This window comes from Astyanax mexicanus, chromosome 12 (genome assembly GCF_023375975.1).
Source record: "Astyanax mexicanus isolate ESR-SI-001 chromosome 12, AstMex3_surface, whole genome shotgun sequence".
In the NCBI taxonomy this organism is placed as follows: Eukaryota; Metazoa; Chordata; class Actinopteri; order Characiformes; family Acestrorhamphidae; genus Astyanax; species Astyanax mexicanus.
Window position 1 is genome coordinate 12496643 of NC_064419.1, and position 26787 is coordinate 12523429.

Consider the following 26787-nt stretch of genomic DNA (forward strand, 5'->3'; position numbering starts at 1 on the left):
TGACAAATAACCCCACTAATGAAGTAACCTAATTTGTATATATTTTATTATTATAATATATTTGTTGTCCTATATATTTATTTTTCTCTCTCTTCGTTTAGACAGTTTGATATTGTATGTTTGCTCTGGAAGATTGTTTCTACAGTTTATAAGTCAATGTTCTATTGCTGTAATAGGTGTCTTAGGGCACATTGCTGTTTCATGACTTTATAATGGTAATGCCTTACAGTGTACATTTAAAGTTTTCAATAAAAAAAGGAAAGGAGGTTAGATCAGTTGATTCTTCTGGAGACTATGGGAAGACCTAAATGGTTTTTTGTTATAAATATACATTTTTTGAACATTAAGTCAGTCATTTCTTTAAGACTTCCTTTTGTTTTAGTTAAATACATGTGTTATTAGATTCAGAGAGAATAAATATAAGTTTAACTGGGAATAAATATAAGTTTAACTGGGAAGAGTTAATGGAACTTATTGGGTGGAATGGCCTCGACACACACACACACACACACTTTGGTCTGTGTACTGTAAGGAGAGTTCAGTAGGTGGCGCTGTGGATCAGCTGAAGAGCTGCAGCTGAAAGGAAAGGAGCGAGTTGTTTTTCCGGTGGTTTAGACGCGCCGAGTCAATTTCAGGTTTGTGATAATTTTTATATTTTCTTGAAGCTGTAGCTGAAATTCGCCCTGAATTCATTAAATCCCGTGTTAGCGGTGTTCTGGTAACTGCCCTCTTACTGAGTTCTACAGCACACGGACCGCTGGACCGGGGATTTAAACCGAATTAACCCAGATAACCTAACTTAGCTTAGCTAACGTACGGAACACGCACGCTCCTGCGGCTAACAGCAGCGGTAAAGGAAATAGCTAACTTAGCTTAGCTAAACTTGAGTTATTAGCTAACTATCTGTTTTATTTTGTCTCCTGACTATAAAACACGCTTTATAACGTTAGACACCGCGAACCCCTCTAACTACAGTTTTATGTCTGTGTTAACTGGCTAGTTGCCTAACTAAAAATAAGCGAGCTCTATGTATCGCTAACTTTACCTCAGGCTAGCTAACTGTTAATTAGCTAACGATTCTTTACAGCAGCGTTTTCTATCCTCGCTGTGGAAGACGCAAAGTTAGCTCGTTAGCATTAGCTAATCAGGCGGCTGTGCTTGTAGTAAATGTCTAGCCTTTGCTATGTTATTTAGCTAAGATAGCTTCATATTTTTGTAGAGTTTGGAAACTATTTTTTTTATTTTCGAGGAAAAAACTGTTTGTCTTGAGTTAAATTTGTATTAATATTATTACATCCGATTAGACATTCCAGTCCGTCCTAAATGGCGCTCTTCTGCTGAGGTGGAATTTAATTCACTATAAAAACCAAGTCCCAGAATATTAGCTAGATTTAGATTAGCTAGATTAGTCCACTAGTTAAGCTAACTTCTGTCTGCTCTGTGAAATTGAAAAACTCCAAATTTTCAAGTATTAATTAAATAAAATTTGACCAATGTAAAACTGTGTACTTAATAAAAGTCCTCGGAAAATGACAATGTAGGCAGTTTCCTAAAATAATCGCCCCAGATCTCAATTTTTCAAATTCAACATGAAACACAAAAACAAGTTTTCTTATTTGAAAAATTAGCAGTGGTTTAAGAGGATAATGTATCAAACAGTCGCGCTGTAAAAGTAACCAGAAATCGTAATCCTAATTCAGCATTTAGGAAGTATAGACTGAAAAGACATTTTAACAGCCACAAATTGTAGAGCATTTCTACCTAACTTTATGATCTTACTTATTTTACTGACTAAAATGCAGATTAAATAATTAGACTAAACAACTGTATAGTATTTATTGCCCGTAGTCTTCATTAATAAGAAATACACATATTACATTACAGCATAAATCTCATCACATACTTATCTGAGACGAGCACTGAATCATTCAAATTAGTTCAGTTAAAGTAGTCTTTTCTTGGAAAGCTATTAAAATATCACTAAAAGTCACAATTTTTTTTTCTTGGAAAATGTAGCTCAGGTCAATTATCCTAAAGAGGTAAAATCAAGTTATCTGATTAACTGAGGGTGTACATTTATAATTCTGCTATTAACGTGCATCCGTAGTTTTCGTAATTTGGCACGGCAAATATGCAGTTGACCTTGTACAATTGGAGATAAAGCAGTTTTTTGCTTAGGTTGTTAAAATTTGAAAATGTTCTCTTTTTAAAACCTTTTATTTCATTAAAAAAAAAACATGTCACTCATTTCAGACTTATGTTCACCTGTAAACTAAACAAACAGTAAAGACATTGGGTTTGTTGTGACTACAAAAGTCAGCTATAGGTATTGGTCTCTAGCTTGTTTGCTTTGCTTTAGTAGTTTTTTAGGATTGCTCTTGTCTTGCAGCTGGTGGTGACTTGGAGCTGATGGGGGACGAAAAAGAGACCTGGAAAGTTAAAACGCTTGATGAGATTTTGCTGGAGAAAAAACGCAGACGAGAGCTTGAGGAAAAAACTGACCCAAAGCACCTGAAAAACGTACGTCATGTTTTTGTCTTTAGTGACTTCCTAGTTATTTAATCATTTAGTTGGTACCTAGGAAGGTGCTACTAAGATATTCATCAATAATGGAGATATAATATTTCTAGAGAACATTGTGGATATTTTTTGTGCACAACAAAGAGTAACCAACTGCATTATGTCATTAGAAATAGTCTGGTATGTGCTGCTCACTAGATAGAGTGCAACAAAATATAGGTAGTGAAGTAGAATTAAGAATTAGAACACCAGCAGAATTAATTAAGAAAACATTGATTAATTTACCTCTAAAATAAAGTTAGCATTGCCAGTTAGCTTATCTCCATTAACACCAACAGTCTGTTAGCAAAGCTAGCACTGAGACACTATCTGCATCCTGGTGTTGGGTAATAACTAGAAAGTATCTTTTATACTGTTCTAATTCATATAGAAATTATCATATCAACCAAAATGTATAAATATATATTGTTTTGGTCATATCATCCAGCACTAACCTGTAGTGAGAAGGAAAACTACAGGAGTTGGCCATCCAAGGTAATGTGACTGCATTAAAGGATAGATCATAAGACGTTGAGCTATGAGCTGTTCAGTTTGAAGCCCTTGAAACACTTGCACTCTTAACTTAGATTTTCTTTATATTTCATTTATCTTGAGATTTTTTTATGTTTAAATTTAGCTCAGTGAAGCACTTTAAGCACCAACACTTTTATCAGTAAGTTATCTTCCTTGTAGAATTGTGCTTCAAAAACAGACCTTTATGTTGACAAAATTATTCGTTTTTAATATTGCCTATATGGACTAGGGCTGGACCCGAATATTCGGGTATTCGGATATTCGTTCGTTGAGTAGGTATTCGGTTTTTAATTTTGGTATTCGGATATTCGTTTTTTTTCTCCTTTCCAGAGTTCCACCTCACTCTAACCACTTCTGTTCTCGCGGGTCCCGTCAGAATATCTTGCGCGCGGGACAGAACTGAACTGTTATTGGCTGGAGCGGCAGTTTAATCCAGACGATGCGGGAGCAAATTAATAAATAGTTAAGAAAACTGTAATAATTGTAAAAAAAAAAAAAAACCTAAAGAAAACTCTCAACGCGCAGGATGGACCGACACACACACGCACACACCGATGGTGTTTGGACTGGGGTAAGGAACGGGACCGCACTATTCAGCGCTGCTGTTTTAATAAATATATAAGTAAATTTGAAGCATTAAATGTAGTTTATTTAATTTATATTAGGAACGTGGGGCGGGAGCGGCAGAAATGTGTATGTGGCGGGCGCGGGATTAAAAGAAGCAATTTTTTTGCGGAGCGGTAACGAGACAGAAATGCGGGAGCGTGGAAGAGTGGGTTTAAAAATCAGTGTCGCGCAGACCTCTATTATACATGATAAAAAAAAATGCAGGCTCTTCGAAACTGATTTATATAATAAAACGTAAGGGGTAATGTGGCAACAGTAGGGGCTAAATCGGTTACAAAAGCCTGGCCTACAAAAATGATGTCTGAACGAATTTCCTCTTATCTAATATAATTTAAAATGGTTTAAAAATATAAAATAATTTCTAAGCAAACGAAATATTTAATATTGAGCTTATAGCCCAAGTGCAAAAATACAAAATCAGCAATACGGCTATGCCCTGCACAATCCTTAAACCGAAATAGACTAAGTACAATAACGTCATTAACAATGACTTTCCTCTACTCTAATATAATTTAACATGGTTTAAAAATATAAAATAATTTCTAAACAAACGAAATATTTAATATTGAGCTTATAGCCCAAGTGCAAAAATACAAAATCAGTAATATGCCCTGCACAATCCTTTAACCGAAATAGACCAAGTACAGTTTACAATGACTGTCCTCTAATATAATTAACAATGTTTAAGAATATAAAATACTTCCTGAACAAACGTTTTTTTTGTTTGTTTTTTTAAGCAAATAGCCTAAGTGTGAAAACACAAACAGCAATTTACTGGGCTGGCTTGCGCAGCGGAGAAACCGTGCAGCAGCAGCCTCCTAGCCTGCTTACGCAGCGGATAAGCGGTGTGGGGCAGCAGAAATTCCGGGATGAAAACACAAAGAAATCTGGGCTAAAAACACAGAAAAAATATGGGGTGAAAACACAAAAATATGGGGGATAAAAACACCAAAAATCCGGGGTGAATATGTCTCGTCGGTCAGAGCAAATTGAACATTTTTCAGTGGATTAAAGGGGCCGTGATTTGCTTTTTTTTATTTATTTTTTTTACCTCTTTTTTTAAAAACCAATATTCGCTTCGAATCAGTGCCGAATATCCGGAGCTCAAAAAACGCTATTCGGGCCAGCCCTAATATGGACAGTGATTTTAAAAGTTAAAACCTGTAAAACTGCAGTGTTAAATGCAATGCAGTCAAAAATTTGAGTGCACCTAAGGAAAAAAATAATTTAGATCCCTTGATGAGTTTACTGCTGTCAGGGAGAACAGAGTTTGGGACCAACCAACAAGGTGGTGTGCATGTAAATTGCTTATGATGTAATCCCTCTTAAATTACAGTTAGGGAAGTCATCTGTATGTCGGACGTTGAACTGTGTGTTAAAGTTCTGCAGCTGTTTTATTAGCTTTGTGAGTCCCAGGATTCAGGACTTTCACTCTAGAGTCTGGAGACTTTAGTCACGTTTCAAACTCCTCATACCTCTCAACGTTTAGTCAGAGCATACAACAGGAGAAAACATGCAATGGACCTTCTGTATGCTAATGTAAAAGAGACCTACAGTTCTGTGATTTCTTTAGTGGCAAAATCAACCAATCACCTTTTCAACTTCATTCCCCTATACAGATCTCCAATTCTTTCAGGTGGAGAGGGGGTCTCAAGTTCTCTGTTACTTTCACAGCTGGGGAGGTCAATTCATAACCTTTCCCACCTCATTCCCCATGCAGCTCTCCAGTTCTTTCATCACTGGCAACACTGTTATACTATGACACAGTTATTAAAGGAATCCACATACGTAGCTTTCCATCTCTGTAAACTGTAAATTTCACAATTTCTTTGATCTTTTAGTTGCTGTAATAAAGCAATAAAGATCTGAATGACTTTTTTTTACTAAAACAGTTTTATGTTTTTTCTCTTTGGACAGACGGATGATCGCGAATCCAAACGGGACACTCCGGAGGAAGGAGAACTACGGGACCACAGAATGGAAATAACAATACGTAACTCTCCATACATGCGGGAGGACTCGACAGAAGACCGGTAAGGAAGCAGTAAAGAGTGCCTGTTTATGCAGAACTTTCTGTGACCCAACAAAATATTGTTGCTTAAATATTTATATCCTGTTAGTTAAAAAACATGGATGATTTAATTGCATATAATCATTAAAAAGAACATCCACAGCAAGGACATGATGCTGAGGGACAGCTGTCTTTAATATCTTGTGAAATCTAGATTTAACACGCATCACATATCAGAGAATTCACTTAACCTCAAACCTGCTCTTTTTGATTTCATTTCCAGAGGAGAGGAAGATGAATCCCTGGCTATAAAGCCCCCACAGCAGATGGCGAGAAAAGACAAGTCATATCACAGGAAGGAAGAGAAGCGGAAGGATAAGAGGAGGCACCGAAGCCACTCTACTGAAGAAGGTGATCATTCTAACTGCTCTGACCTTCTTAAAATATTTTTAAAAAATGATCTGTTCAATTGTGTGACTATAACTCATCTTTCCAAAGCTGGAAAACACATACGCACCAAAGACAAAGAGAAGGAGAGAGAGAATGAGAGGCGGAAGAGGCAGTGGCAGGAGGACAACAAGGCTCGCAGAGACTATGAAAGACAGAAGCGCCGCGACCAGGCCAGGGCTCACTCCCGCAGAGAGAGGTGATTTCAGAAACACACACTTTTCTATTTAGTGGTGGTGTATTTTTTTTCTCCTTTCATGATGAGGTTTTTTAAATGTGTTTATTTTATAGCATCCTTTTTTCCCACTTTTTTGAGAAAAAAAAAAAAAAACTTCATCATGGTGGTTTACTCAACCATTTAAGCAGATACTTGTGGTTTGTTTTATATGTATTTGCTACTTATTGGGTACACAGCACATATTTGAAAATGCTTTGCTTTAAATGGAAATTACTATGCACGTCAAAGCTGTTGAAGTATTTTTTCCCATTTCCCATTTCCCAGGCAAATTACTCAGCCAGATATTGAAAAAAGGTAAAATGACTTTTTGAAATATGTTTTCTTTAAGGGGGCACTAGTATTAGCATTTAGTAAAAATGTATTTTGTCAATATATTGTTAAATCTAGTAGCTTGAAAAGGATTTAAAATAAGAATACAAAAGGCTCTCTTTTTTTGTATTATATTTCTGACTATTGTTTTGTCTACTTTTATTTTTTTAAATTCGTAAAAAGTGAACATGAGGGTTATCAAGATTCTAATCTGAAATTGGAAATTTGCTTGAAATAGGACATTTATTTGGACTGCACACACAAACTTGAATTGTGCACAATACTTACATTCTACAGTAGTCTTTTAAAGTGTTTTTCTTGGTTGAGGGCTAGGAGATGATTTGTTCTATGATGTAGCATCTGCAACCATTTTGGGAGTTGTTAGCATATTTGGAGAATCCTGGTAGGTTTTCTTTCATGTCATGGTAAAATGACAAATGCTTTTATTACACACTTCTCAAAAACATGCAGACTTAAGATATAAAATATCTAAAACATATTGATAAAACAATGATTGATAATGATATGCTGTAGAATATTACTTCTTACATATCACATTTACCCCTTTAATTATGCTTTAAAACTTTCAAGCGGGGTTCTTGCACAAATTGAGCTTAAGTTTTCATTTATGTTGGACTTCAAAGTCTGTTTTTAAGCTGAATATCATTTAGTATAAACTGCTTCTAGGCTGTACATGTCATTGGCACTAAAATAGACCCAGACAAGTCTGTGGAGTCGAGCTATCCAAATAAATGTCAGGCCACCTGAGATGAATGGCCATAAAAACTTGTAAATGCTTTATTCCGTCTTTACAAAACCTGATGCCAGAGTAATGGATATGATACTACTGGGGTGCTGTAGAATCCCTTAAAAGCCTTAAAAATAGTTCATTAGCTCATAAGCTATATAGCTTATATATACTAGAGTGTACCCTCCATATAATATATCAGAGCTGGATCAAAATATAACTGAAATCAGACTGCCGATCAAAGATTACACAGGATTACAAGTTACACTGTAACCTAAATGTATTCACCCCATTGGATTTTTTTCTCATTTTCACCTGGAATTATGGTCAATATGTACTGATGTTTTTTGTTTGTTTGTTTTTTGTTTTTGTTTAGTTTGGTTGTTTTTAACAAGAATTTCCGAGAAAAATTTCCTAAATGTGAAAGTGAACGTAGATTTCATTCAAATAATATTATTTTAAGAACATGTGTTGTAAAATAAGGGATTGCATATTTAATTCGCCCCATTTAATGTGACTCACCTAAATCGACAGGCATCCATGCAGTTGGTGCTATTGGTCAATAGGGCGGAAAAGGTCCAAATCACTGATTTATCAAAAAAGTAACATTTACGATGTTGATCCAAGTTCACTATAAACTCTGTTGCACTTGCGACATTCCTACATCCCCAATATATACATTTACCTAGAGCAGGCCTTCCTCACCACCTGAGGTGTTGATTGTGCAAAATCAAGACGAGTGGGGGAGACCACCAAGACCCCTTTGACTAATCTAAAATTATAGATTTTTACATCTTAGCAGAAATAGCAAAAATTTGATATTTCAATATTACCTTCAATTAAGAATAGGGCTGGGTATCACAATTCAATAGCAAGCAAAAAAAAAATCTGGTGCCTGTTTTTGTTACTGCGCATAAACATGGAGAGTGCAGAAAGCTCGGTAAAAACAACCTCAGGCTCGCTCTCCCTCTCGCACACTCGTGCTGTCTTTTGCTCGCTTACGCTGTGTATCTCTCACTCACTCTCATTGTATCTCTTTCTCCAGCTAATTAGCGCTCTCTCTCTCTCTCTCTCTCTCGCTCGGTCCCTGCTCACTCGACCCTGAGATATTATAGTACTGTAAAAAAATTATCTAGGCTGCCAGACTTGAACCACACTACACTATTATTACTGTTCCTTCACAGTAATACAGACTTTTTTTAAGTGATTGAAACCATTAATATATAAATAAATATTTAATTTTGCCAATCTAATGCTATTGTCGTTTAAGCAGTTAAAGTAATGCTGATATTTTTGTTCTTAATAAAGCGCCACAAATAAACATGCCTATTTTTTCCAACAAGATACAAAGGTATGGTATTATCTCAAGGTGACAGTATGAAAATAAGATTACTCTTATCGACTGTTAATTAAATACGTATTTTGAGAATAATTATCACTTTTTGTATTTTTTTATTAGAAAGTATTGTTTGGGTAACAGTTCCAAATTCAAAGTATCAAACTGGTATCAAAAAATGTTAATGGTACCCAGCCCTAATTAAGAACAAACTTTTTAATTGTAATGGTAGCTCAAAAGAGAACATTTCATAACAAAGCAGGCTCTTGATGAATATAAGGTGTCGCCAGATTTTTATTGGGCAGTATATGTATTAAGGCAGTATATAAGTTGTTTGATGAGGAATAAGTTAAATATGTGGCTTAGAGTAGTGGGTCATTCATATTGTTGGTGCGAGTGTCCCATCCTGACTGAACAGCCATGGCTAGGCCTGGCTGGTGCTAACCCTTTCTGTGTAAATGTTTGTGATTTTGTGAAGATCTGCTGACCGGCTTCCCCCGTTTCCCTCGGCCTGCAGGGACCGGCTGGAGCAGCTGGAGCGCCAGCGGGAGAGGGAGAGGAAGCTGCGGGAGCAGCAGCAGAAAGAACAGAGGGAGCAGCGTGAACAGAAGGAGAGGGAAAGGAGGGCTGAGGAGCGTCGCAAAGAACGGGATACCCGGCGAGAAGGTGTGAAGAAGGAAATACACATTCTTAGCATGAGATGTTTGTGATGGAGGCTGGTTTTAGGATAAGTTTGACACTAGTACCTGGAGACGATACATTTATAATACCGGACAAGGTCTGATTGCTTCATTTACACCAAATATCAGGGGTGTAACAATGGAAAAATTTACGATGTACATCATGGAAATAGACAATTCTATGTTCTATTATTATGAAATCTCATGCAGTTGCAGAGGTCAGACCTCTGCTAGTGCAGGCCAAAGAACCAGTGGTCAGGGACCCAGAACCAGGGAAATCGTTTTAGACTGAAGCCAAACAAACAAAACTTTTTGGATGTGATTGTTTGTCAGTTAGCTGTCCTTAATTCTTCTGTTTCAGCCTCCTAAAAAAGGTTTGATATAGATCTGTCATTTCTCTTGGCTTGTGTGAGCTAAAGCTGGAAAACTGGTTCATTCCACGATTGGGGCTGGGTAGTTACCCTTCGCCTGGTGCTTGTTGCTTCCACGCAGCATTTAGTGGAGGAATTCCCATGTCCCTTTGCTGAAAGAGCAGGGTACACATGGGCAGCGGATCCTCCAGGCTGCAGAGCCTTTGAGCTGACAAGCATCTGATAAACTCCACTGCCTCTCTGCTTTATATTGGAGAGGCAACAAAATGAAATGCAGATCAGTTAAAGTAAATTACAGTCACCAAAAATGAAAATACTTCAGTAAATAGACAAGAAAAAACTATTTAAGTAGATAATTTACATTTACTTTGTTACTGTTCACAACTGTTCAACTTATAGATATTATACAATAATACTTTCACTTTATATTACTTAAAAAATAAGTGATTAATTAAGAATCTAAACACCACATTATTTTTTTTAAACTTAAACAATACTTAAAATACTAATTAATAAATATCTGTACATATTTATATTTATAAATTTATATAAAGTGCATTTGGCATTGTTTCTATAGTTAAGAAATCTAAAAAAAAGTGGGTGCATCATTATATCCTTTACATTTTAGAAAAAAAAATGTATTTTTTTTTTATTTACATCTGTTCAAAATATTGTGAGAAAGTCTAATCTTAAACATAGTGTTTTGTTACACCCCTACCAAATATATATTAAAGAAATACCAACAATTTGTTTGAAATAATTTACTACTCCCCCCAACATATTCACAGCACTGCCTGCTTTGTGTTGAATACTTTGCAAATGCCACATGACTAAATGTACTACTTAACATTGTCTTGCATTGCATTATTTGATTAGCGATTTGTGTGTTTGTGTGCCTGTAGGTCCCCCACCTCATCACCGACCTGCTGCAGTAGAAGAGTATGGAGATAAAACTAAGCCTAGGCACCGCAGTCGAAGCCGGAGCCCTATGCGCCAGCAAAGAGAACAAAGACCAGAGAGTAGTGAACAGCGCCGGACGGGTGAGTTTAACATCGCCAATTGTTCAGCATTATAATAGATATAGCTTTTTATAGAGCAGTCATGTGGATAACTAAAGAAATTGATTTCAAATGTATGTCTCTGTAGGTAAATGTATAGATACTAGGCTTTAAAGTACTATATATATATATATATATATATATATATATATATATATATATATATATATATATATATATATATATATATATATATATATCATTTAAAGTAGCTTAGTTGATTGTGACACCGTGCTTCACATCTCTAAACAGATTTGGAATGGACACTTTACTCAAATGTGGGTAAAAAATAACGTGCTTCCAGACCATTAATGAGGTTTCGGAAGCCATCGATTTCAGCAATACTGACATATTAGTTACATAAAACAAAAACGGAACATCCTTCATAAATTTATTGTTTATTTGTGAATAAAAGTGTGAATTTTCTATTTATAGATGAAATCCCTTAGTTACAGATTAATCTACAGTTATTCTGTCTAACAGTTAAACCTGTATGACTAATGGGGATTAGCTTAACCGGTGATTTGGCTAACCCGCTAAGCTAACAGTGGATTCAGCTGGTCCTATCTTACTTTAAATAAAGTACAGCTTAAAACAGTGTTAAATGTACTAGTTTTATAAACACAGGCAGCAGTGAGTGGAAATACAAAAAATGCTTTAAATGTTTACAGAAACTCCCCGCACTCCTGGGCACCGTCTCTCGTGCTCCAGCTCACCCCAGCCAGAGAGCGGTGCTCGAGAGAATGGTCTCTCAAGATAAAACAAATATGTGTAAAGATCGATTCGGGTTTATATGAATCGATATCGGATCATTCAAATGAAGATTGATTCCAGCTTTGATTCCATTGATTTTCCAGCTTTACTTTAAAGATTCCAAAGATTCTGACAACATAAACATGCCAGTAATATTCACATTGTGTATTGAGATTAAAAACTGTTTATTACCTTGTAAGAAATGTTTTTAGCGGACTCCTCACTTCCTAAAGCAACATGATGCTGTGAAAGTTTTTGTTTCATCACATCGTGAGACTTTTAAAACCTCAAAAAATGAACCAGACCACATTAAGAATTTTAATTGGGGGGTAATAAATTGACAGTAACTTTTCTATGCTCCCATTTAATGCCCTCATTCTTTAGATGCTGCCAGCTCACACCTTCAGCCCTTACTGACAATATAATGTTATATATGTATATATTTGTATTATTAGGTCACATCATCTGTTACATCATTAAAGAGGGATTCAGGCAGCATAGTTTCCATGCCGGGTCTTTGAACCAAATAAACTCTGCGTTATGGTTTTTATATGGATGTTCTTCCAGACAGGACCTTTATGCAGATGATAACTGCATGGGCGCTGATGATAAACCACAAATAGTATGAAAGTTCAACCTAGGAGGATAAATTCTCTGCAAATTATATTTTATAGTTTATATTACGGAGCTATAAAAATTAGTTTACAATTACTGATGTCCTGATCAAATCTACATTAAAGTACATTAATGCTGAGTAATTGATAGTTTTATTCTTATTGTAGGTATTTTAATACAATGAAGAATATTATTAAAATATGCTGTCATCTGATGAAAGTGATTTTGCTCCTTGATGGTGTCTGCATGTCATTAGCGTAAATAAAGTAAAAAAAAGGGTCTGATATCAGGGCTTCCTAATTGGTTATCACATAGGTTAGCTTCAGTGTTAGTAAAATCATTATTGTTTTTAAACTGTAACATATAAACACTATTGATAGATGATTATATAATTTTTCTCAGTATCCATTTGGAGCATATTGATACAAAGTTATTTCCACACTGTAAAATGAAGTTCAGCCAGAGTTTTTCCTACAGCTCTTAATAGGCCAGTCTAGCCCAGCCTGTGTGGTAATAAGACACTTTTAGTGGTGTGTGCTAGCCATTACCGTTCCCTCACTGGCGGGGTATGTCCTGTGGTCTGCTGCTCAGAGGCTATTAGATCACCCAGTTTCCTCCTCCTCCTTTTTTTGCGAGGTCACTGCAAAAGTGATAAGCATTTGTTGAATGTTAAATAAGTGTTGTCTAACATTTTAGCGATGATTACCTTTAATGGATTAGATAATGGATTTAATGGATTATTGATAATATATTTTTTTAATTAATCTGTTTATTCACTTATGCTGTTTTAGAGATACAGCAATATTTATAAAAGTTATAGTTTAGGCCTGTCACGTTCGTTACAGTATTAACTTATTGTAGAATAAATGAGCATGACTCAATAATATATATATAATATAATCATAATATATATATATATATATATATATATATATATATATATATATATATATATATATATATATATATATATATATATATATATATATATATGAACAAGCATTGTAGCATTGTCTACTGTGTTTGTGTAACAGTGAACAGTATTTTAGCCTGTCTTGTTATATGAACAATGCTTAAATAACTACAATTCCATACACACAATGTGGACTGCAGTAGATGTCTTTAACAGAATACAAATTCTTTGTTATACTATTTAATTATCATTGTCAGTGGAATTAAATGGTCTTAAAATTACTATAATAATGTTTATCGCAGTAATGTCAGGGTCAATATTTTGGCCACAAGAAATGATCTGGAAAATACTAGTGTAGTTAAAAAAGCGGTTAAGAATAAACATATTTTTCCTGTATAATAAGGTACTTTTCAATGTTATTTACACTATGCAGTTATTTTGGGATGACTCTTCATTTTCTGTTTTTTCAGTTAAAGAAGAGAAACCGGAGGGTAGAGACTTACTCTCTGATCTTCAGGATATCAGTGACAGTGAGAGAAAGACCAGTACAGCAGAGTCCTCGATAGGTAAGAGACAAATGCACACACACACACACACACACACACACATACATATACATAAATAGAGATATCCTGATCACATTTGTTTTTGCTTCCAATTCATTTAATTTTGAGTAACTGCAGATGTTGAATCCCAGTCTGATAGTTAAAAATAAATAAATAAATAAAGAACACATCCAAGTTTTCCCTTAATTGTTTTTATTCATTTTATTTAAACCAATTTTTATCACAAAAACATGTACTAAATAACCATATAAATGATTCCATTTAAAGATGCATCTTTTCTTTAATAAACAAACTAAAAAATGTCACACAACAGCAATTATGTGTTAGTGATTTTCAATGTAAAGGAAACACTTACTTTATATGGTGTCTGTTTACAAATAAAAAAATTGAAGGTTTTTGTAAGAACTAAAAATTATAATTGTAATCATAATCGAAAGTTCCACATGTACAGCTGTGGAAGGAAAAAAGAGACCACCGAAAAATTAGCTTCTTTGATTTTACCAAATTGAAAATATCTGGAATATAATCAAGAGATCAGATGGATGATCACAAGCCATCAAACCAAGCTGAACTGCTTAAATGTTTACACGAGCAGTAAAGGCATAAAGTTATCCAAAAGCAGTGCGTAAGACTGGTGGAGGAGAACATGCCAAGATGCATGAAAACTGTGATTAAAAACCAGGGTTATTTCAACAAATATTGATTTCTAAACCTTATGAACATGAACTTGTTTTATTTGCATTATTTGAGGTCTGAAAGCTCTGCATCATGTTTTGTTATTTTAGCCATTTTTCATCTTCTGCAAATAAATGCTCTAAATTACAATAATTAACTATGAATTTGGGAAAAATTCTGTCTGTAGTTTATAGAATAAATGCCTCCCAGTTTTGACCTGTGGAACAGTGTTCTCTAGAATGATTGTGCGTCATCTAATTATTGGGATAAATTGAAAATTTGGGGATGAAGCTTCTATTCATGAACACCAATATTATAGTTTATTGCCTGTTTTAATTTAATGTATAAAAGGCAGGCCATTATAGACTGTTCTATATCATGCATGCTTTGGTGTGTACTCCATAAACTGCTATATTTCTCTTATTTTTTATTGTTTCTGTGCTTAAAGGTTCAGGGTCTGGCTCAGAGGAGGATGATGACGATGAAGAAGAAGAGTCGAGTAGCCAGAGTGAAGGAGACGAAGAGGGAGAGTCAGGTTCAGACTCTGGATCTGATCAAAGTGCAGGTCCGTGTCCTTCCAGACAGTTTATTCCATCTCTGCTTACTGGTGAACTCAGCTTCTGCTGCAGGCACACACATGCGCACAGCTTGATATAAGCTTGTATAATTTCAGTAGAAAGGGACGCTGTGGAGAAGCCATGCATGAGCCTAATCAAGATCATTTTTTCTCTCATTTCTGGTTAAATCTGGCAGCAGAGTCTGCTAAACGCTAAAACAGATTGGAGTTGTTATTAATTCAAGTCGTGGAAAAGGGAAGTAGTTGAGACATGCAATGTGTCAAACTAGTGTTTCTCACTAGAGAATACGTTTGTATGGGTAGAATACTTTTTAAATGTATTTTTTAAATCCTAGATTACTGCCACATTCATTACATTACATTATGTTTCATTTAGCAGAGGCTTTCATCCAAAGCATCTTACAAATAATGAGTTACAATAGCAATAGAGGACATAAAATCCAAGGCAGGGCCTAAAGGAGGCTAAAGGGTAATAGTGGTATAGAGAAGGAAAGGGGGAGCAGGAATGAGGTTAGAAATAGTTTGTTAGTTAAAGGTGTTTGTTAGAGGAGAGTAGGTGCTCTTTAAAGATTCAGGGGTACTCCTGCTCTGGTAGCAGTAGGTAGGTTGGAGAGAACAGTCTGGATTGCTTTCTGTGATTATTTTGTAAAGCGAGGCGATGTTCAACATGGTGAACAGAATTTGTTAGCTAAAATAACCATGCTATACGTTAAGCTTAATGTAGTGTGCAATTGTGTGTTTTTAGAAATGCATGTGTGTAAATGTGTATGTATGTATTAATATATTTTTTTCTTCTTTTTTTGCACTTTACAGATGACGTTAGTGATGAAGAGCAGTCAGAGGAGGAGGAAGGGAGAGAGAATGGCAATCACATACCTCCTGGTGAGGATGGTCTTTCACAACCTTAATCTATATTATTCACATTATTCAAGTCCAAGTATACAAAAGCAAGACTTTAGACTTGGAGTACTGATGAGAATCTAATAAAAAGATTAACATTGAATATTTTCACATTTTTTTCCTACTTGTGTAAGTCTAGTTTTTGAGCTGTTAAGATTATTTTTGTTTAGTATTTATAGCTTAGTTTGCCATGATAGTCAGTATAACTCTCCTTACTAAGTAAACAGAATAGGCAATATCAAGGTCAGTTAAAAGGAATGAGGTCATGTCCGTATATTGTTCAAAAAGTGGACTACTTACTTATCGTGACAAGCCTAATGTCTGGCTGTAATTCACATAGGGTTATGCACTGTCGTTTTTTTGTTATTGTGAAGGCACCACCTAACATTTTAATGCAAGGAAATGCTGCCAAAAATGTATCTGAAATGTTTCCACATTCATCCCCACTGTTCTGAGCAAATTATACCTGCAATAATAACTCGCTCTGCTATTCAGGTCATTAAGTTGTTCATGAGGCATGTGGTTAATTTGTATAATTTGTGTTTAGGGATGTGTCTGATCTGATCACATGGACGTTTTCTCTTTCCAAAAATGAAAAAAATAGTAAATGCATCTACACTAGTGTTTGTTTCCTAAATTTAAACTCAGTAAAAGCACATTTAAAATATTTTTATTTAGCTACCCTGATATATTATAATATAGTATAATAAAGTCTAGTCACCCTCCCAAATATACAGAACTACCAGCATTATAAATATATGAATTATGATCTTAATTATAATTAATCACAGAGTTGTTGTTGTGACACATTTGTTTGTTTATTTAAGAGAAGAGACGTTTTTAAGTAAACCATTTATATGGCCATTTATTACTTGTTCATTTTGTAATTTAAAAGGGCTGTTTTGATACTGTTAGTTTAATAATAATAAATAATTAGTTTACCAACATATTGGATCAGGACACGGTATCGGCAGATACTCAATCAAATGACTCGAACTCAGAAGCAAACAGATGTGATGGGGAAATCCCCAGTGATTTTATAAAGTTAAATGGTTATATGCATGTAAGAGATCAATTCCCCTAGATCACATCTCACCAAAAATCAGAACTGAGCACTGAGGCCTATGAGAGAAGTCCTTAGAAATGTTTATACGGATGTTAGTGTTCTCTGAACCGGTATGATTATGTTTACTACTCTTCAGTTCCAGAGTCCCGCTTTGATCATGACTCAGAAGAGAGTGTTGAGGAAGAAGAGATAGAAGAAGGAGAAGAAATGGGGGATGTAACTCCTCAATCTCATTCTCAGTCTGCCACACCTGAGGACAATTACATTCCAGACTCTCCTCCTGTCTCACCTGTGGAGCTAAAGAAAGAACTACCTAAATATCTGCCGGCCTTACAGGTATGTGTTTATCAGCAGCATATCACTGTGTTTAATTGGTTTAAATATAATAAGATAATGTGTGTCTTTTGACTGGACAGTATCGCAATAGAACATGTTTCAGTAATGTTGATTCTGATTAGGATTATGAACAGCACATGTCAATTATTGATGTACATTACATGAATTGGTAAATTGAAGCACACACATCGGTTGTTGGTGTTTTTGGCAGCTTTTTGTGGCTTTTATATTGTTTATCAATATTAGCATTAAACTGTTTCAATTAAAATAAAAAATGTATATATTTTTGAGATCAATTTTGGCCATATTATCCAGCCCTATTGTGTCTGTTCTCTATTTTGGTCCATTAGGACACATATGCATGTTTTTGCATATCTTGCAAGACGCTAATCCAAGTGTTGTTTATTTTTTGCCTTTTTGTTAGGGCTGTCGTAGCGTGGAGGAATTCCAATGCCTAAACCGTATAGAAGAAGGCACTTACGGAGTGGTCTACAGAGCCAAAGATAAAAAGACGGATGAAATTGTGGCCCTCAAGAGGTTAAAGATGGAGAAAGAGAAGGAGGGATTTCCCATCACTTCACTTCGAGAGATCAATACCATCCTAAAGGCCCAGCACACCAACATAGTCACTGTCAGAGTGAGTTATATGACAAAATTCTTTATCCTTGCATAAATAGTGGAGTTGTTTAAGCCGTTTTGACCCAAAGAGGGAAGAAGAAAATGCAGTGCCACACTTAGACAGTTGCTCCACTTGTGTGTGACAACCTACAGTAAACTCCAAATAATCACAGCTTGAACTGGTAATAATAGAAAATAGAGGGTGACCCGTTACATCATAAGAGTTTTTCTTGTTAAATTTACTTTAGTTGAGATTCCTGAGTGAAGCAGTCGTTTAAGTTTAGGAATAGGTGTGATATTGGTTAATAACCCTGTCAAGAAATGTCTTCTAACTGTTCTTCTTGTAGGAGATTGTGGTGGGCAGTAACATGGACAAGATCTACATAGTGATGAACTACGTTGAGCACGACCTAAAAAGCTTGATGGAAACCATGAAACAGCCCTTCCTCCCAGGTATGATACTCCTTTGTTAAACCAACCCCCTTCCTCCACTCCGAGCATTTCTCAGACCACCTTCATTGAGCTTAGAACAGAGATGCCAAGTGCATTTTTTTTGTGGATACTTTTTTTTTCTAATAAATCATATTTCATCAATAAAAGTGTTTGCTTACCACTTGTAGCAGCTTGTACCAGCTTGTATTCCTTTTTTATTTTCACACGGAAAATGTCAGGAAAAAAAAGACTCTGGAGATGAAACAATAGTCTAGAGGTAAAAACTAGATGATACGATACAATGTTTAAACAAATGGAGATGGGCAGAGCTGTACATTAATACTGCAAACTTCAACACTTCTCTAAAATGTGCAGAGTAAAGAGACATCAGGACCAGGATTTAGAAATATAATCATAAATCATTATCATCTGCTCTTTTTTAGTATTCTTAGTTTTGTTTTTACTTTTAAGTTACATTACGTTATTTATATGTCAAATAATTGATCAGTTCCTTTCCTCTGTATTCTGTCTCCCTTTAGGTGAAGTAAAGACGCTAATGATCCAGCTGTTGAGAGGTGTTCGCCATCTTCATGACAACTGGATCCTACATCGTGACCTCAAGACCTCTAATCTGCTGCTGAGCCACAAAGGAATTTTAAAGGTTTCTGACTTGTTTTCTTATTACTGTACACTGGTCCTATGTAAAAGACTACAGTTCAGTTTTACATTTATCTGGTCTCTATGCACGCACACACACAGCTGCTAACTCTATATACCATTAAGAACTATGTATTCTCTACCTTAGTAACTGCTGTGATCATGTATGGCCTATAACATGTTACATATATCTGCACCTTATTCTCACCACATACATTTAGACTGTACTGTGTCAGTACTGCACTTTGTCTGTTGTCTAATGTCTGCTGTTTACTGTAGTGTTTTAGTTCTTTGTTGCACAATTTGTAGCATGTTTGCACTGTATATTGTACAGTTAGTTCCATGTTGCTCTGTGTTTGTTCCGGAGAAACAATTTTATCGCACTGTGTACTAGGTACTCGATTGAAATGAGAGTAAAAGCCTCTTCACTTGACCTGGTTTGTACTCTGCAGATTGGAGATTTTGGGCTGGCACGAGAGTACGGTTCTCCTCTGAAACCCTATACGCCAGTGGTGGTCACTTTGTGGTACCGCAGCCCGGACCTGCTTTTGGGGGCGAAGGTCAGTGAGTCCTCATTCAATAATCCTCAAATCCTAAGGCCCAGCATATATGTGTATATATAAGCAATATACAAAAACGGGTATATGCCACCAGGGCTCCGGGTGGTCCAGCTGACTAAGGCGCTGCCACTATGATTAGGAGATTGCTGCTGATTCTAATCCGTCATGCAGTATGCCTGAGTAACCAAAGTCTGAGTGAGTACAATTGGCCTTGCTCTCTCTAGGTGGGGATGGCGCTCTCCCCACATCAATCCCAAAGGTGATGTTGCTCAGCACAAAGGCGTCTGTTAGCTGATACGTTGGAGCAGAGTTGCTGCACTTTCCTCTGAGTGTTGGCGTTATGATGCAGCTCTGTAATACAACATCAGTAGCAGTTTAAACAGAGGTGGTGGCTGACCTCACGTCATCAGAGGAATCATGCGCTAGTGTTCGCACCTCTGGTGTTGGGACATTACGAGTTATAGGGGATTTTAGCAAATTGTGTAAGATAATCAGTAAATTGCAAGTCTGGGATGAAAAGGCATAATAAAAATAAAAGAAAAGTAAAAAAAAATAGATTATATTGTTTCCAAGATATCTTCAAAACATGGAATACTTTAATAAAGTCTCCTTGGGTCTAGGAAGTGTAAAGTGTTTCAATTTATTTTCTTTGACAGGAGTACTCCACAGCTGTGGACATGTGGTCAGTGGGCTGCATATTTGGCGAACTCCTTACCCAGAAACCACTCTTCCCAGGGAAGTCGGAGATTGACCAAATCAACAAAATATTTAAGGTGAGCTTTAGGGTTTAAGCATTAAATATTTATCATGTATGCTATAATAATACATTATTTTCTTTGTATGCATACTCTGGGGAAATAAAGACAGCTTTTCCAGCTTTTACACATAATCCATCACAATGATGCTGATGATTCATCTGACCACAGGGTGCATGCTTTCATTCTTTAAAAGGAAACTCCTCATTCTTCTACACAAAGCAGTTATTCCACAGTTGTCACGCCAATTCATCAATGCGCACACTCAAACAAACATAAACCCCAGCCAGAAGAACTGTCTCAAATTTTTTCCATGGTAGTTTTGTTCATTTAGATTTATTGTAGTAACATTTGGAGTCAATGTTTGGTGGGTGTGACTCTTTCTTTCTTCCTGCGTTGTAGGATCTTGGCTCTCCCAGTGAAAAAATTTGGCCAGGCTACAATGAGCTGCCTGCTGTGAAGAAGATGACTTTTACAGAGTACCCCTATAACAACCTGCGCAAGCGCTTTGGAGCACTGCTGTCTGACCAGGGCTTTGACCTTATGAACAAGTACGTTTTGATTTGCTTTGAGCGAGTGTCAGGGAAACACAAAATGTAATATCAAGTGCTATTCAAGCTGAATCTGTTTTAACAGAGGAGGTTCTGTGAAGGGTCTGACTGGCTGATTCATACAGGATAAAGTATCTGTTCAATTCCCCAGTTTGGAACAGATAGCCTAGATGTTTACAACGTTGTTATGCAACAGGAAGGCCTGTTGCAACAAGGCAAGCAAACCAATCAATTGCCCTAATTTACCCCAGACAACGACTGGGTCATAAATAAAAAATATTGACAAATAGTGAGAGCAGCCCTTTAAATTCCTTGACAGTCAATTTTAAGAAAGAACAACAACACTGTTATCAGAATCCCCCTCAAGAGGGCGCCTCTCAGTAGTTGCTGACAGTAGTAGTAGAGTCGATGAGGTTTGTCATTCCTGGTAGAAAGGCAGAAGAAGACAACAGTAGGTGATAACATTGGCGTAGGAGCCGAGGGGGATAATATTAGAAACAGGTGGATTTGTCCCCCCAAAAATGACAACTTTTTCGCTCAGATCAGCAGTACTATTAATGAGGAGACAGACCGGACCAATCACGAAGCCGGTTCAGGTATTAAGTCCCGCCTCTCAGTAGAAACAGCCAATCAGCTTGCTGGTTTTGTGGCGCGTGGAGGAGAGGCAGTTTGCTGTTGGGAAGCCCCTCCCTCGCTGTGAGATTTAGCAGCGAGATCGAGACACGCAGCTGCTTCAGCTGATTTTAAAACAGATCTGGATATACGGAGATTTTTCTAAAAGAAAGGTAACTGTAGGCTAACCACGTAAACTGTGATGATATGTTTCTGATAGCTGGTTAAAAATACACGTCTCTGAATCAGCACACAGTGATTAATAAACTGCAGCTGTGTTAGTGAGTTAGTTTATCTTTGGAATGAGCTAGATTGGGAGTCAGGGTTAAAGAAAAAAAATAAACTATATATGTAATGTTCAACTTGACCTGTACCTGATCAGCTAATCAAATTAATTCTGATTAAGATCCTATATCTGGTCAGTAATTGCTTAAATTGTTATACTTATTCCCTGTTAGCTGAATTTCTTTTACCTGATTTAGACTCATTAGCTGATCTCAGTCATGCACCATAAGTCTCCTACAGTTCAGAATGTATGGAATTTTTTAGAGTAAATATCTCAAGGAAAATCACATCCTTGTTTCAAATACCACACGTGTGCGTCTATGCATGCTGAAATGCATACCGTATGTCAGCTAGTGAACTTGCAGTTGGTTTGTGTTTTGGTCTGTCTGGAGCAGCAGGAGCTTCTCTCGCTGAGTAGTCTGTTTGGCCTCCTGTTAGACTCGGGGCAGACAGAAACAGCAGCCAAATTACAAATGCTGGACTTCACCCAGACAAAAAGACTGCTTTAAGTCTCCATCATGACTTTATCATCATCATCATTATCTCCCGCATGTTCTCTCGAACGCTGTTTGGCAGTTGTCTGGTGTTAACATTTTAGTTTTTATTTGTTTATTGTGCAATATTTAGACTTATCTTCCGGCACATTCTCCATTTCCTCCTAATGCGAGACAACATTTGCTGGATTCGCTGCCATAGCTCTGTGGAAGCTGCCAGAAACTAAACATGTTTGTAGCAAATCTCCAGCATCTATCACTCCTCTTGAGTAACATACTGCAAATTTGGAAAATGCTGTTCACATTTTTCCGCACTCTAAAATTCAGTGCAACTGTTTTTTTTGGTTATGTAGGGTCTTAATATTTTTAATTGTACACTATCAGACTATTTATATGAGAGGTAATGCAAAGTTCACTAGCCTAAAAATGGCCTAGCGTGTCTCTGGTGTAAAGATGATGCCTAGATTATAGACATGAGCTGGTTGCTTTAGTGCCTTTGTTAGCTGCCATATCAAAGATAAGTATGGAACTTATTATTAGGGCTGGGGGTCAAAATTTGATATCAAAAAGGCACAGACCGAAATGTCTCAGTGCTGCAGAGAACTGAAAGATCTAAAAATAATAATTAGTGTTTGACACCATTTATTTTAATTATTTAATTGAGTCAATCTAATGTTTTTTTTTATTATTTACAATTAAATACCCATTAATAAATGCTTAAGAAATATGTGCACTGTTTGATAATTTTGTTTTATTTAAAAAGTGCTTGAAATATATAGTTTCCATTAATATATTAAGTGACCAATTATTTTATTATTATTAACCTTTAAGAAGCGAAGGGTACTACAATATGACATATAAATACATTTTTAACTAATGCAGAATATTGCGCATTATTGTAAGTCAATTAGAAAAATTATTGAGAATTATTTTCCCTTTTTACTCATAAAATTCTGGTGCGGATTTCTTCAACAGCAGACGATACAATCAGTCAGGAAAGTTTATTTTTATATTTCTAAAAAATATTCTAAACCCTAAAAACTGAACTGCATTCAGCAGTATGCTCAGGGAAAATATTTATAGTTTAAGTGGTTTAAGTAATGCTGTTTTAGTTCATAATAAAGCTCCACAAACAAAATGCTCTTTTTTTTTTTTTTTTGGTCCAACGAGATCCAAATAAAAAGATGAAGCCTCTCGTGGTGACAGTATGAGAATAAGATTACTCATGTTGGCTGAATTATGTATTTTTTGGTGACAATTTAGAAAAAGGTATCAAAAGTATTGTTTGGGTATCAGTATCATATTCAAATTACCGTATTTGTTTTAAAAATCTTTGAACAATACAAAGCCCTAGTAATGTGTGTATTATAATTTTTTTAATAGCAAAAATGTCAGTGGACGATTGACACTACTTATATATGAAGTGTCTGAGTTTACATTGGGGCTGGGAGGCTGCTAAAAAAAGGTGAATTAATCTACAAAAATCACTTTTAGTGTTTTGCATTCCGGCAGCTTGTGCACAGTGGGTTAAATGAAAGAAAAGAGAATATTGGCACGTACGCATGTAGCCTTTTCTGTAATTCTAATAAATCAATTCTACCTTTCTAGATTCCTAACTTATTGCCCTGCTAAGCGGATCAGCGCAGATGAGGCCTTGAAGCATGAGTATTTCCGGGAAACACCGCTCCCCATTGAGCCATCCATGTTCCCCACTTGGCCGGCAAAGAGTGAGCAGCAGCGGGTGAAGAGAGGAACCAGCCCCCAACCCCCTGAGGGAGGTCTGGGCTACAGCCAGCTGGTATGAAAACCATAACTAACCTGCCAGTGTTGTGCCTGGAACACTTACTGTACATTAAGAATCGGAAACACTGTTTTTTGCAATGTACAGCTGATTTACTGTACATTTCACTAAAAGACCTGATTATCATGGCTAATTTTAGTTACCTTCATACTTTTAAATCTGATTTATAGAATTGTGCTTTTTGCCTTATATTTAATCTGTCAGACACATGTTTTGTGTCTGGGGTTTGCTTTTTTAAAGTAGAAATCCGGTGTAAAACAGACCTGGATAGCAGTGAAACATGATAACGATTCCAAACTTTTGTTGAATAGCCCACCTCCATTTTCCCCCAGCATTCCTTAATTCAGCGCTTTTAGTCGATGCTCCCAAAAGAGATGCATAGCATTGCTCATGCAAAGAAACCACTTTTTAAACATTTTTACACCATTAACAAACTCAAAGGAATTCCACACTTAATTTGTAGAATTCTGAAGGCTCTGGCTTTTAAAACAAGGCTTTAAATGTGCGTAGGTAGTTTTTTAAAAAAGACTGTTGGACTGAGGAGCACAAACAAATAGGTGGGATAGGGGAACAGATTGCAAATTTATTCAATGGAAATGCATGAATTCCCTCTGTTGCTAAAAATAACTGGTGACCGTGTACAAGGAAATAAAGGGCACCAAACAACAAATAGCATAATTTTATAAACTTGGCTTATCGTGACTTAATTTCAAGATGATTGCACTACAGAACTACCTAAAGATAGTGTTTTAATAAAATACCTTGAACTTTTCTGTTAATAGAGCTCAGTGCCTTGTTTTAAATATCAGGACTCTCAGATGTAGACTATTTGACAAAAGCTGGTACCTGTTATCATGTTTTACCATCATTACTTCACCCAAAGTCCATTTCACATCAGATTTCTCCTTTAAATTACAGACAAATAATTGGACAAAATGCAGCATTGAAACTCCTCAAAAGAAAATCATCAGAATAGTCATTAAAACTTTAAATTAATATTTAGAGGAAAAAAGGTTGCAGAATTTGATAAAAGGAGCACGTCTCCATCTGCTAAGCCTGGGGGTGGATTTATCATGCGTTAAGTTTGTGTTGCAGCCAGTGACATATGGAATGTTTCACTGGTCTTGGGGGGGAAATTGGAAAAAAAAAAAGATTTCCAGCATTTAGGGTCAAGCTTTATTATTTAGTTTTATGTCGCTTATCTTACAACTTGTTTCCATTTCCTCTTCAGGGTGACGATGACCTGAAGGACACTGGTTTCCACCTGACTACAGCTAACCAAGGACTGTCCAAGTCTGGCCCAGGATTCAGTCTGAAGTTTTGAGCTCCTGCCTCATCTCTTCTCATCAGAGCAAAGGGAGACGCTGCTTGCTGTCTTTGTGGCACTAATGCCAGGACTCGATTCAAGAGAGACTTACTAAAAGCAGATACTGACCCTTCCTCTGAGCCTTGCTGAGATACAGATGAACTCTTGCAGACTGTTCTCCAAGGTGATGAGAGAACTTGAGACATTCTTCGTTTCATGCTCATTCTTCTAGATTTTAGAGGCAATTTAACTGCTCTTCTGTTCTACAAGTCTGTACAAAATCAGGATTCTGACTTCATCCAGGTGTCATTGCATTTTATTCTTTTCCTCCTTTGTCCTTGTAATTTTCAAGGAACCACCTGATGTTTTTTCAGTCTTTATTTTTGTGTTGGTTTGAATTTCAAACCTGGTTTTAATCTGCTGAAGAGGGAGCATTTACCTCTTACTTCCTCTCATCTACTCAGCTACTGTCTCCAACATAAATTGGATCTGTAACTGTAGTTTTTTAGGAAGTAGAAAGCCAGGATTCACCTGAATCTGTGACTGGTACAGGTGATGTTTTGTTGCAAGAAATAAACTATTTGCTAGTATGTTTTATTTTTTTCTTTAGAAGGCACACGGTATGTTACGTCCTTGTTTCTTTCTCAAGTTTAAGAAACAGTTAAGAGGAGAAAGGAAGCTGAGTTTTAAAACAGAAACGACAAGAAAGAGGAAAAATCGCCAGCCAGCCTTGAAAGCAGCCCCAGCTCCAGATGTCCAAGAATGATGTCATACTTTGCACTGCACATACTCTGCACAATCAAGAGATCTTTGTCTGGTTTTATTAGAGAAGAAGCCACGGCAACTTTCCTTTCAAGGCGATTTTCTCCATTTTAGTCATCGACACTTAATGATTTGGCCATTTTAAACGAACTTTCAGTGATAAATAAAAGCGGCTCTGTTCCTTTTTTTTCTTTTTTCTTTTTTTTTGGAGATTATATAATTGCTCCAAGTTCTTGTTTCACGGTGGACTTCTGGATTTCTGAAGTTTCCTTGGCTCTCTGACTGAACATTAGTCTGCTTGTATTTCCACTCACTAAATTGCTAGCGTGTCTTAAATCATTGGGGTTGCCAGTTAAATGTTGGAAACTTGCAGATTAGCTACTGAGATTTTGCCGGCTGACATCTGAAGTGCCACTGGTGGTCAACCTGACGTAAATCTTTTAGGACGGTCATTACCAGGCGGCACGGGCAGACACTTGTTAATGATGTCTGTAGAGCAGTGGTTCTTAAACTGGGTATGTATACTTCTGGTTGTACCTGGTAGGTTCTATAAAGAAGCTTCGCTTTCACACTTCAGTTCTTTACAGTTTCAGTATTGTTGGTCCTACAACTGAACTCTGTGGAATTCCACTATT

General features: G+C 36.3%; 1 protein-coding gene across 6 annotated transcripts; it reads left to right on the forward strand.

Moving 5' to 3' along the window:
- The first annotated feature begins 510 nt into the window (after nt 1-510).
- On the forward strand, nt 511-25980 carry cdk11b (cyclin-dependent kinase 11B). 6 transcript variants are annotated; one of them, XM_022670779.2, is made up of 20 exons: nt 511-635; nt 2390-2520; nt 5638-5753; nt 6015-6142; nt 6230-6377; nt 6681-6710; nt 9288-9475; nt 10763-10900; nt 13670-13765; nt 14889-15005; nt 15831-15899; nt 17120-17319; nt 17744-17956; nt 18285-18390; nt 18909-19030; nt 19479-19586; nt 20243-20359; nt 20744-20892; nt 23892-24081; nt 25316-25980. In XM_022670779.2, the coding sequence occupies exons 2-20, from the start codon at nt 2410-2412 to the stop codon at nt 25406-25408; spliced, it is 2439 nt and encodes an 812-aa protein (XP_022526500.1). In that variant the 5' UTR covers nt 511-635; nt 2390-2409; the 3' UTR covers nt 25409-25980. The 6 variants fall into 6 exon arrangements, with proteins under 6 accessions (XP_022526500.1, XP_022526505.1, XP_022526504.1 ...); XM_022670784.2 differs by having other exon boundaries at nt 9327-9475; XM_022670781.2 differs by lacking the exon at nt 511-635 and adding an exon at nt 697-718.
- Nucleotides 25981-26787: the final 807 nt, after the last annotated feature.